Source organism: Lagenorhynchus albirostris, chromosome 2 (assembly GCF_949774975.1).
Source record: "Lagenorhynchus albirostris chromosome 2, mLagAlb1.1, whole genome shotgun sequence".
NCBI lineage: Eukaryota > Metazoa > Chordata > Mammalia > Artiodactyla > Delphinidae > Lagenorhynchus > Lagenorhynchus albirostris.
In genome coordinates, this window is record NC_083096.1 from 110,251,168 (window position 1) to 110,264,948 (window position 13,781).

At 31.0% G+C, this 13,781-nt stretch overlaps 1 protein-coding gene across 3 annotated transcripts in view; it reads right to left on the reverse strand.

The window, feature by feature from the left end:
* The window catches only part of SH3GLB1 (SH3 domain containing GRB2 like, endophilin B1), a 38,720-nt gene that overhangs the window by 18,347 nt on the left and 6,592 nt on the right, over positions 1-13,781 (reverse strand). For 2 of the 3 annotated variants that reach the window (XM_060139632.1, XM_060139631.1), the window contains exons 2-5: positions 10,868-11,009; positions 8,061-8,189; positions 5,769-5,902; positions 4,247-4,339 (exon numbers count right to left, since the gene is read on the reverse strand). In XM_060139632.1, coding sequence (XP_059995615.1) covers positions 4,247-4,339; positions 5,769-5,902; positions 8,061-8,189; positions 10,868-11,009 — 498 coding nt within the window. Of the gene's footprint in view, positions 1-718; positions 758-4,246; positions 4,340-5,768; positions 5,903-8,060; positions 8,190-10,867; positions 11,010-13,781 lie in introns of all 3 variants that reach the window. The other variant, XM_060139630.1, reaches the window with a different exon arrangement.

Sequence of the window (13,781 nt, forward strand, 5' to 3'; positions counted from 1 at the left end):
TGTTCAGATTTCTATCTTGTTAAAAAATTAAAAACACTTAACATCTCAAAAATATCCTCAAATCAAGCTCAATAATATACAAAGGATATTACAGAATAATTCTCATTCCCAATTCAAAGCTATCACTATTCTGCAACTCTCCTAAGTGAATTAACACTGGACAGGCTTCCACACTACAGAAATACCTAAACTACTGGGGTTTGTCTTGGCCTGGAATTGCAGAAGAAATTAATTCTATGCTGAATTTGGGTGAAAATTAAGGTAAACACTGAAGGTACTGTGAAGCAAAGTAAATCTGTACATCTTATACATTTCTTTAAGTTAAGTAAACTTTGTTAATTTTTTTTGCCAACAGTGAAAATATGAAGTGCCGGCTAAATTAATATCTTTTATTATGTATAAAAGGCACTATATATTTATGTGTAGTATAAATACATGTAAATATTTATGTATTTGTGTATATATTCAGACTCTAATTTGGCACAGCTGAATTTGGCAATTAGAACACAATTTCTTTTCTTCAAGTTCCAATATTTCTTCAGCTAGTATTCTCTGTATTTTTTGTTAGACTAATGAATGCATGGCTTCAACTACTTTAAACTTTATATGTAGATAATAGCAAGAGAAGGCACTTTATTCAAGATGTAGAAAACACGGTAGGCCAACAAACCTTCAGCCATTTTACATGCAGGAAGTTGAGCATGTAAGAGAAATTTACCATAATGTTATCTCCTTCAAGGCGTGCTGAGTTTAGTTGCTTAAGTGCATAGGTAAGAGACAAAGAACACATTATACCAATGAACACAGTAAAACAAGTTACTTCTGCACACTAAAGAACACACAAACAAGTATTAAGAACCGATAAAATGGTCTTCTACTTAAAAAAAAAATCCAGCTACGGAATTTCATATAATGGTACCTGTTCAATTTTTTCAAAAGACTGAATTTTCAAAGATAAAAAACATGGTTGATGCTTGATTTTAAATTAGAATTACTTAGGGAAAATGCATCACTTTAAAAACTGCCACAATTTCCTAAATTTTTATTAAATTTTTACCTATGAAAGCCATTCTGCCTACCCACAATTTCCCTATTCAAAGATCATTTCTATTTTATTAATGTATGATGCCTTCAACCATGTTCTCTTTCAATCAGTCTCACAGGTCTTAGCATACCCTGAAGAAATATATGAAAGGCATGTCAATCCTTGTATTTTTAATAAACTTTAAATTCTAATATATGTACATTTAAGTTAAGGTTATATGATGGTGCTATAAATTCACTCAGTTTGCAGATTAAAGACATAGACTGCTGTGGAAATGCTTAAGTGGGCAGAGGGACATACTTGTTATGTTACTTGAAAATGTATTTTCCATCATGTTTGGATACCCAAAAGTAACAGACGTCTAAACCTCTCAATATCAGAGAGCTTTGAAACCAGATGATTTTTTTCTTCCCATTAGCAACACTCTAAAATGATTTTTTAAAAAGTTTATATAGACTAAGTTAGGTTAAAAATGTCAGTGCCTTATAACTTAAATGCATAAGTTATATTTGTTTTTGCTTCTCTGATATAAGTTTTATACTATTTTCAAAGCTGTACTTTATTCATTGTAAAATATTCAGGGAGGTTTTCTCTTTTCTGCTCAATTGGTATATTTTTGAGAAATGTCTTTGATGCTGCTTTACCATTCTTCAACACATTAACTAATAAAACAGATTAGTAAAGTAGCAATATTGAATACAGGCAGAAATATTTTACTGGTATGGCAAAATCACCAAAAAATTCAATCTACTATAGCAGATTGTAAACTGAGGGCAGCAGAGATTTTGCACTATTTATATATGAACTCCTTCTCAGCAAAGCACCTTGTACAAAATTAGCATTCAGTAAATCTAGAATTTAAAAACAGGTCACAAGAAACTAGTAAACAAATTTTTAAAAAAGTGCTGACATGTACAGGTCCCAAATCTTACTTACAGAGGAACAACTAGTCACAAAACAATCCGAGGAAATTTACAAAGAAGTAAAATCAAAGAAAGTCTGAGGTTAGAGTAACCTCCTCAGCCACCAACTAGGAGCAGGAAATGTGTCAAAGAAGAAAAAAAAAGGAAAAACAAACTCCTAGTGGTTTCAATTTTTCTGTATTCTTCAAGTAAACGGAAGAGAAATACAGAGAAAAAAAATCACAAAATATAGGCATGCCTCAAGGCTTTATGTGATAACAAACTAAGAGGGCTTTTCCTTTCCAAAGTATTTCAGACTTACTGCTATAAAGTTTGAAGAAAAACAAGTTGGTTATCTAGAGGGAAAGAACACAACTAAAATCAGGAAATGTGAATTTTTGTCTAGACTAATATTTTTAATATTTGGCTACAGTTAAATTTTGTTTAATGCAATATATAAATTCTAGAAAAGCTGTGTACAAACGTAATTGTTGAAAAATTCATTTGTATAAACTTTTATTTTTAAATGTAAATTCTCATGGAAAAAATTTTGTCCTCAATAATACACAGCACAGAAAATCTGTCAACATCTTTTCTGGATATATCAAAAGGAATTATCTCTCAAAATCTGTCTACTATTATATTTGGTTCCTACACATTTTAATAGCAGTGGTAAAATAATTTAGAATACATAGGACCTGGTATACTGTTAAATTTATGAACTCTCTGGCACTTTTCCAAGTAAAATGTAGACTATCATTATTCTGTAATAGTGTTTGTTAAAGAAAGTTTTGTATTCTTATTCCATAATCACTGGGCACATATAGACATTTCAAATAAAGATATTCTGTTCTAACATTTATTTCCAAATGATCCTTATTTAACATTTTTTCTGATTATGAAATTTGTATCTTAAAAACCAATTCATATTTTGCTATATAAGTTTATTGTTAGCAACTTAGAAATTAATATCCTAATTTAGAGTCTCTTGCCATCTATGGTATTCATCTGTAAAGTTCTAATTCTGCAAAAAGCTTGTTTAGGGAAGTTAAGCCGTTCCTTATGATGATGTCATCATAAATTCTGAGGTGAACTAGCCAGTGATTTTGAAATTAATGTCTTGTCAAAGATAGCTCTTCTACAGCAGTTGCTAATACAGAATCTCCAAAAGGAGAACTGTCTAGAAGAAAATAATTTATTCTGCTCATATAAGGTGTTGGGTAATCTCATAAGACAACACTGTCCAACACCAAGTTACCAGTTTTAAATTTCACTCTAAACCAAGTCTCAACCTTTTCTTTCCCAAAACAAGAGAGCCACAATAGACTTCTACGAGCACCATGGTAATATGCTTCTAAGGCAATGATTCTTGACGATAGTAGTGGTAGTGAGTTGGGAACAGAAGGCAGTGGGAATGTCACGTCTCTTAACAACACATATCCCTTAGCTCAAGAATGAACTTGTTAGCTTCATCTAATAAATTCATACTTGTTTATACTGTACTATCTTAAAGGTGCTCCAATTCAAGCTGATTAATCTCTTCAAACTTTGGAAAAGAGATATAAACTATATAAATATTAGATTAAATCAGAAGCTTATAAATAAAATCTTTAAAGTTATTAAAGTTATATATATATATCCTCACATATACATATATATAAAATCATTGAACTACTATATTTAATATATACCCACTTAGTCTTAAAAGACTACTCTGAGATTGATTTTTATAAAAAATATACCAGAACTAATTTATCCAAACAGGTTTCCTCCCCCTTCAAAATAGCCACCTGGGACTCCATGTTGCTGCTATCTGAATAGTTTTGGAACTATTCTTGGTGACAACTCCTTCGGTCAGTTTGAGTCCCATGTGGAAAGGGAGTCACATCTAATTTTTAAGCTACACATAAGCATTCTCAAACTTGATTCATTCTTATCTTAATTACTATCTGTTTTTCTATTTCAAATATAATAAATCTATTTCCAGAAGACTTATTTTCCATCACCGCTGAGGTTATTCAAAAAATATGACACAGCTTTAGGAGCTCTTATAATTTTTGTTTTTTAGCAACAAGTATATCACTAAAATAAGAATATTGCCTCCTGATATGACTACTTTTCACTGATTTGAATGTATTAAGTTCTGAAAGGTTTGTTTAAAAACACAAAAACAATACTCTAAAGTCATATTCTAGTCTTAATGATAGATTACAGCTTGCATGTTATATGAGTGAAACCTTTTACAAGTCTTAAAGTTATTAACCTCAAATACTCTTCTATTAAAAAAAACACTACTTACTGATGCTCTAGTTTCTGCAGCTTTTGCCTTTTTTAGTCTGGTTTTTGCAGCATCCAAATCCAGTCTCTTATTTTGTAATAGTTTCCTTTCTTTCTATAAATATAGGAAAGAAAAAAAAAGCCTAATGATGCTAAAAATCCAGTAAGAGCATACACATTTAAGGTATTATTCTCCATTAAATATATGAATCATCTGATAAAGATCTATGATTACAAAATTGGCTATAAAGTGACGATTCAGGTATCTGACTCCATTTTCTCACTATTTCCAATTTTAAAATGATAGAGACATTCTAGATATCTGGGAAAGATGGCAGGTGATGGCAGAAACAAAAGAATATTAGTTTTAATATTCTGTGATTTTGCCCTTCCAGGGAACATTTGGCAATATCTTCTTTGTTGTCACAATTGGGGTAGGGATGTTACTAGCATCTACTGGGTAGAAGCCAGGGACGCTGCTACACATCTTATAATGCAGTATAGCTCCCACAACAAAGAATTATTCAACAGATAATCTAGGTGCCTATGGTGAAGAAGGTAGAGGGCCCAGGGCAAAGCTCCTTGAAACTCTGTGCCACAGCAACAAAAGCAACTCTATTACTACGAAAACAGAATTTCAAATTTATAGAATGAATAATGAACAAACATTAGTATGATATCTTAGAATTAGTACGATATCTTAGAATTCCTCACGGGAACATCAAGCTTCTTTATAACAGGTAAGTTTATAAGAATTCACTGTTTGCTTTATTAGTTCTTAGAATTCATATATTAAATATCGTCCTATTGACAATCTAATATCTTTTCAATTGTATTTCAGCTTTGTGGTTTTTCCTTTGTCTCAGGCCAAACACTTTTTATTCACAAATTCATTGTAAACATATTGAGTTTCAATAATATTTTGTAATAAGAAATCTTCAAATTAAGTTTGAAGTAGTATTTACAATAAAGAGCAGTCTTGCAAGAATCTTAGGAAAAAGATATTCACCTCGAACTCCACTCTCCATCACTTAAAAAACAAATTAAACCAAAAAAATAATAGATTAACAGATTAGGTTTGGGAAAGTGAAATTTTTTTCTTTATTTCAGCAATAAAACACAGCTGTGTGAAAAGAAGATACAAAAAGACAGAAAGGCTAATAGCCAGGAATATAGCTTCCAGTAATTGGGCTTCTGGCTCCCAGTTTAAATGAACAGCTATATGGCTATACTGTGGTGATAAATTGTGCCGTATTTTAATAATCATTCCAGGAACTTCTCTATAGATTTTAGTGCTGGTAACGAACAAGAATGGATGTAAAGACACCTCAATAACACTACAGGGACACAAAAGTGGAGTCCGTATCATTAATAGTCCTTTATTTTGGTTAGTTTTGTGTTCTGCTGGAATATGCATCTAACTAGATTATTTAATTTTTCTAATCTGCTACATCTACAAAGTCATTAAGAGGGCAAATTATTCATTAAAAACTAAGTATATACCTAAATTATTTTACTAAAAAAATGAACATTTTCCAACTCACAGCAATTGTTTTGTAATCTCCTTCTATAAAGTTTCTTAAAGGAGTGAGAAAATTTAAGGCTGATGTTTGAATCAGCTCTCTGTCTGCTGTTCCAATTCGTTTTTGTGTTTCTCCACATTTAATAAGGGCATTACCTGCAAAGGAAAAAAGTTTGGTTTTTTTTTTTTTTTTTTTTTTTTACCATTGTCTGGTAATGTCAGAAAATCATGTTAAGATAAATCAGCATTTGATCTGCCTTAAAGTCAGTTGTTACTTGTTTACTTAAGTAAAAATCAAATAAAATTAACTGTAGTTAAGGTAGTTTTATTTTGAAAGTAAATTTAAGATTATAAATATCAAAATGAAAATGACAAAGGTGAACTCCTTATCATAGCATAGTTTATTGTACCAACTCTACCAATGGGACAAAAGAGGACAGATACACTAAGAAATACTTATGGTCACAGCTCAAATAGTGTAGATATATTTATAAAAGTATAATTCTTAAAATATTTTAATAAGTAGATAAAGTCAAAATTCTTTTGTTTCTGTATTTATACACTTACCTCGTGTCTATAAATAAGAGTATATATTTGTATCTTAAGTTAAAAAAAAAAAAACCTATGTTTTGCAGCACATATACCCTAATATTTAAATAGGACAAATTCAGTAGAAAATAGAGAAAAAGAAAGAGAACCACAAGATTGGTTCTACTTCCAGTTCTACCTCTAATAAGCTTTAGTTCTGTGGATCTTAATTCCTTCATTCTCAGATAAAATTAGATCTGATTGATAAAGAAGGTAATAATATAATGTAGTTAAGAGCTCAGTTTCTGGATACAGATTTACATTTGAATTACTAGCTGTGGATGAACTATGTAACCTCTCTAAGACTCAGTTTCCCTGTCTTTACACAGAGATAATAGAATTTACAAGTAGGATATAAGTGAGGATTTACCAATACATATATTGTACAGTGTTTAGCCCAATTCCTGAAATATTCAATTACTAATACTAATTTATTACTAATACTAATCATCTATTACTAATACTATTATCAATTATTAATAAATAGATTCACAAAGCCCAATTCAAATAATCAGGGTACATTCAATGGAATTATTAGAAGTGCAAACAGATTAAGCAGGTTAAAAAGGAAAAAATTTAGAAGCTTTCTGAATGTTCATGCTCCACTAGGTCTTCAGCTTGGTGAAGGAAAGGGCTGGGTTTTCACGTACCTTTATGACCCCAGCATCTAACTGAGTCTGGCACAAGAAGGCAATAACAAATCTGATCGATATATAAAGTTTTTGTAAAATTTACAGTTAAAATTTAGAAGTCAAAGTATAGAAATTTTAAGCATTTTCAGACTTCTGAAAGAATTATATTTTGAAGAACACAATGTAATAGTTTCAAAGTTGTACAGCTATAAGCCAGTTAATGGATTAATAGCATTCGTTACACAGTACTTAGGTTATTTCCATCTGACATAAATACTACTAAAACTAAGTTAATTTAGTCCCAGAATTTATGTGCCAATTCATAAATCAGAACTATATACGTAGAAAATCACTTAATTTACCTATCATTTCATATCTAAATAAGGACAAATTTCTTGCAGAAGTCTTAATAAAAAGAATTATTAGCCATGAAAAACAGGAAAAAAGCTATAGAAATCTGAAATGGTCTTATGTTCTGAGAAAATTAGATTTGAGGGGTAATCATATATAACTGAGCTTCAGAGTTACACATTAAAAAAGTCACTACAGCAACTAAAAAAAGCTGGCATAACTGTGAAACGTAATAGAAAATTTAAAGTATATGAGGAAAATAGAAATAAAATGTCATCCAAACATCGAGAGATAACCATTGTTAACATTTTTGTGGTACTGACATTACTTGGGTAATAAAAGCACTAGTTCAAATACTTAGTATGTGCCAGGTACTTTATTATAGAAATAAATCCTCAAGAAAGCTTACAAAAGAAAAATCAACTAGTAGAGACATATATAAACAGAGACTGCAATATATCACAAAAAGTACAACAGAGGTGCTGCAAGATTCAATGGGAATACCTATTTAGACATAAAAAGATGTGAATTCTCAGAATATATGCTTAAATATATTAAATACTAAGTTACACTGTATATATTTAGTGGTCACCTACATTTGTCACTGCATCCAAAATTTTAAGACAAAAAAATTGAATTTAAAATTGATTCTACTAATATTAGGTAAATGTTAATGATGTCTCTAAGTAGTAAAAATCTAAGAGTAAAGATATCTCTTAGCAGACCTTTTGCCTTTCACTTACCATAAGCTGTTCCAGGGCCAAACTCAGTCCCTGCGTCAATCATATATTGTCCCAAAAGTTCTGGGTTGTTTATACGACTTGGAGCTTTTCTATCCAGTTTCTCATAAACAAATTCTTCTATCCTGGCATCTAGGAAAAAGGTTTAAAATTACCAATGATTTCAAAAAGCTAAGCTATTTAAAAGATTGTTTTGTTCCCCTACTAGACATTTATTACCTTGTAAAATAAACATGAAATTAGTATGCTTTCAAGTATATATCTTAATATATAATTTTTCATTTGCATGTTAAGAGTATTACATAACTCTAAGAAACTTATATTTTAAAAATCTGATAAAATATTTTGGCACAAAAATATTTAAAATAAAGTAAAACTATTATGAGTATTTTATAGGATTTTAAGTTCCAGAAAGGGTTAGTATTCCTTTAATATCTAGTGAAGTTGTCTTTGCCCCATTCATATACTGTCTAATTTTTAACTTTGAATATATGTACACAATTTTAAAATCAGGGATTTCCAGCTATAAAAATACGGATATAAGGTACCTAAGAAAAATCAAAGAGTCACATACTTCTGCCACTATTATTTTGATTTAGTTTGCTCATATGCTCAATCTCCCTCTTAGAGGCTAAATACTGGGAGTTTAAGGAATGGAACAATAGGATTTGGAATAGTCTACAGAGATCAGCAATATGATTCCTTGGCTTAATTTTATTTAATTATGTTTAAAGTATATAAATATCTGAGCACTCAAAAGATTTCATCATTAAAAATAAGTTTAAAATACAAAAGGTTAAAAGCAATAATAGGAATTAGCATAAATGAAAAGGAAAAAACATCTGTAAGATCTGAATAAACACTTGGTTATCATAATATTTAAGAAATTCACATTTACACTGCTGCCCAACAGTGAGATATTTCAGAGACAAATAAGAAAAAAGTCAAAGTTCCAGACTTTTCAGAAACAATGATTAAACATAAAATTACAATCCAAAAAGAATCTCAGTTAAATAGGGTTCCTTCTAAGCACCTCACATAACTCCTCCACAAGTGAAAGTGTCACACAGTACACTGAAAATTTCAAAAATAAGCTGAACCAGTAATAGAAACACTTCAGGAGTTGGCAAAAGTGCTAATTTTCATACATAAAACAGGCTGTTGGAACAATACTCGCTTTTGTGGTAGACTCTGGTGCAGCATCAGAAGAGTTTTTAAGCAGGAATTTAAAAACCTTTCAATTAGTTAAAATCAAAATGAGTCAGTTCAAAACATAGCCACTGAGAAGATATTAACTAAATTGCAGAACTTCATTTTCTGACCGTGAGAGTGATTCTTATCTTTGCCATCTATCTATTTGGTCAAAAATTTAAAGTTGAATCCCATGTTGATTTCATTCAGTTAAAAAAAATTGGTATATTTTAAATAAATGTTTCATTTCAATAGGGCATTAAAAGGTCATCATAAAATCTTAACAAAAAATGCAGGCAATTCTTCTATAATACAGTGTATATTTCTGAAAAATCCTAGGATCTGAAAAATCATGCACTAAAAGTAACAGGGCTTACAGGAAAAAGAAGGTTAGGTCTGACTACTCAAAATCTGTGTAACTTTATAATGAGAGCATAAATAAAACACACAAAAAATTCTGTTACTACTTTAGACTTAAAACACTAATGTAAAACTGTATTATATGAGCCATTGTAACTCCCTTCTACTGACATCATTCCCGTTTACCAGTTGAGTGTGAGCTTATTTGCCAATCACAAAAACATGTTGTAGAACAGACTATATTATTTAAGGAACTATGGATAGAGCAAGAAACAAGAGGAAAAATGTCTACTACTTTCTTTTCTCTTTCTTTCTTTTTTTTTAAGATACCATGGTATATTATTTAAGTAGCCTTAAATGAATAAGAAATAACACAGTGTCCAAAAACAACAGGCCTCACTCAAAGTGTAAAAGGACTATTTTAAAAAGTCACCACAATTTAACTAAAATAGCACAGTATTACTAATATTTTGTACAGTGCTTGAGGTTTACGTAATAGCAACAAAGTTTAAAGCTTGGAACTTTAAATTAGTAACAAAGTAAGTTTATGGCATTTCACAACATGGTCACAATAACACTGGGGAAAAGGGGAAGGAAAGCAGGCATTGTTATTGTTGTTTTTGTCCTTCAGTTTTGATCTGTAAAACTCAGGGTGTCAACACACCTGGTTCTAGTTCAAGTTCCACTTCTAATTAGCTATGCTACACTGAACAAAATGCTAACTTGTGAGTTTCAATTAAAACAATTATTATGCACCTTATTTGCCACCTTATTGACTTAGGTGATCTGAAAAGCTTTATGATGCTGTCTGAAAATCAAACGGAATAATTTATGTAAAAATGTAAAACTTAACATAAACATAAATAGTTGGTAACTACTTAAGTTTCTATATAATTTTTCCTTAATTACTAGGGACAATTCTTCCCTGGATGAGAAAGGAAGATTAATTTATCTACACAGGCTTTCATAACTCTTAAAATTCAAACTCACTGCCTGAAATTGAGTTTTCAAGAGGATTCTACAGAGGCCTGAAAAATGTTACTTGTCAGTTTGTTAGAGGGTATACAATGACGTGTTTATCACCCTCTTCTTCACCAAAAGTACACACACAAAATAATTATAGACCCCAAAGCCATAACCAAAAAATGTTTTCCAAGAGCCATTAAAACTTTTTTAAAAAAACATTAAAAAAAACCTATTAACAGTACTTTTTAATAAAATTAGTCAATAATGGAGACAAAAGGTAAAAAATTTCTTACTTGGATTTGGCTGCAATAACACTTCAGTTTGTTTCATTATTTTTTCTGTCCATATTTTGGTACATTCAGCTTTGCTAAGGAGGTTCTCTAAGTGAGCATCCAATTCTGTCTTCTCTGCCTGGCCAAGCTTTTCTTCTGTGAACTGTTATTGATTATACAGTTAAAAAAAAAAAGTTAAATATACCCCCAACACATTTTAGGAATCTGTATTAAAAAGAAAACTCAAATCCAAACAATCCCGGGCATACAAATAATTGTCTGTAAACTGTATATGAATGCTCCTTTTTGCCCCTCTGGTAATTTATCCATACCTCTTTTGTGGCACTTAGGATAATCCTATTCCATAGTTAACACATATCCTTAGTTCTGCTGAAATGTATGGTGTGAATGCTATAGAAAATCTAGCATACTGTCCTGTATATAAAGTATATAAATATTTCTTACATTATAAAGGTAGGATAACATAGTGGTAAGGAGTAAAATTTTGAGCCAGCTGGATCTGAATTCAAATCCTGACTGCACTGCTAACTGTGTGACCTGAGCAAGCTTTTGAATATTTTTTTCTTAGGTATCTTCCATCGCAAAAGAGAGACAATATATATATTACGGTGTTTTAAGAATTAAGTAAGGGTATGTATGTAAATCACTTCGTTCAGTGCCTGATAATTATTATTTTGAATTTAAAAAGGGCTATTTATGTTTAATGTGGCTTTGTATCATTGGCACTTTAATCACACCTAGTGAGATAAGCTTTTATGGGATGTTCTGGGAAACTATCATTTAAGTTGTTTCTTCAAAATATGTTCCAGCAATTGATTTATGGACTAACTTTTGGAACATATCCTATTCATACTACTGAGGCATCTTTTAAAGATCATAAATGTAGTTAAATATACTCACAACGTATCAGTTTTTATTATCCTTAGTGGTTTTTGAGGAAAGGCAGCATTGCCCATACAATAACAAAGAGGTAAAAGTATTTCTGTGTAGATTTTATAGAGACTTCTGGACACTTTTAATTAAATACTAGAAGCAATGACTCAGGCTGTTTATCATGCATAATTTTCCTCTAGAATATGTGGTTTCCCATCATAACACAGGTATATCACTAGCACTAATTCTATACTCATTAGTCATGACTTACTTCTGGATAACAAAATAGAATGTTCACCTTTAAAATATCTTCTGCAGCTCCATTTTTCTGAACTTTATTATCTGTTTCTTTCAGCATCCTTCTTGGTCTAATACTTTCAATTGATTATCAGTTAGCACTTATAGCTTTTAGAATGTTTTTCTTAGACTTCTGGTACACCCCCACTAAAGGTTTTATTCAAGGCCTAGAAATAGCTTCAATAGCTTTTGTAAAGCTTTAGGTCTTTTAAAGACTGGCCTGTAGCCAAACCCTGACCCAATGGGTGGAACTGAGAATAGTAGTTCCAAAGCTATTGCCTAAGCCTGTAAACTTGCAGTGTACTGTAACCAACGATAGGAGAGGCATTGGGAAAAAGATCAAAACTCTGACCCCAAGGTCAGCTGGGTAACTATGCAATCTAATTCTTAAGAAAGAATGCTGATATTCTTTACAGATCCCTGAAGATTCTAAGCTGTAGACCTGCCAAAGGTATACATTAGAATTTTAGAGGTTCCAAGTCTAACCTCCCTTGGTTAAATAGATTATTTCCCAGATAATGCGAGTAGTTCACCCAAGTGAATATTATCTATAAAGGATGATCTACCAGTAGAGAAAAATTCTCCACTTAGCTCCTTAGTAAGCATCTATTTTGTTTGTTCATTCCATTCATTACTTCAACAAATATTTATTAAGCACCTACATATGTGCTAGGCATTATTCTAAGCACATGGATTTCAGAAGCCAAAAAACAGACAAGGTTTCTGCTCTAAGGAAGCTTACATATTAATGGAGAAGACAGACAACAAACAAGTAATTTGACAATAAGGATACAAAGATAAAAAGATGGTGGACAGAGGACCAACACAGATGGTCCTATTGTTTCTTGATCCAGTGACTGAATGATTAACTGAGTGAATTTATGGAACCCTTAAGTATGAGTGAGATAGTTTGATTATAGAAAGCCTGTTCAGAAAATAGCAGTTCTGTGGGAAGAACCACATGAGCAATTTATTTAAGTACCAGTAATAAATTCTGATGTTTACTTGCATTTTCTGAGAGTAAAAAACAATTGCTGTGCATTTTGTATCATGTACTCAAAAACATCTTGTTATACAGGTAAGAATCATAAATTTAGTGATGAAGAAATTGAGGCTCAGGATGGTTTAAAATTGCCCTAAGATGTCAGTGCTGGGATTCAATCTTGTATCTGTTTGAATCATAGTCTTATTATATACTATGCTACCCTTCCAGTAGAATACTTGCTGATTTCAAGCAATTAATATTTTCTATCACCATTACCTAAACACACCTTGTGCTTCTCTGTCCCTCTTTCTTTGTTCATAGCACTCTGGTGAGCTGTATCCTATAGCCCACCTCTGCTTCCTACCTGATATTCAATCATCATCAAATTAAGGATAATAACTTCAATCCTATCTAAAATAAACAATAAAAGGGTGGGAGGGGACATAAGAACATTGCTAATGTTATATATTTAAGTTGAAATCATATATTTAAATTTTATTATTTCAATGTGTAATTGTAAAAGATATATTTCCCATGATTTTATCACTATGGGGATTTAAAAATTTTTTCCATTGTTAATCACAAGGTATGATATATTAGGTTAACAAACTAGTACAACACTTAATGCATAAATCTTCCTCTAAAACATTTTTAAGCATACATCAACTACAGAAATGATGAGTTATATCAACTAAATTAAGGAGAAGTATTAATCAAAGATATTTGTGGAGAATACATACTTTTTCTTCAACTGCATGT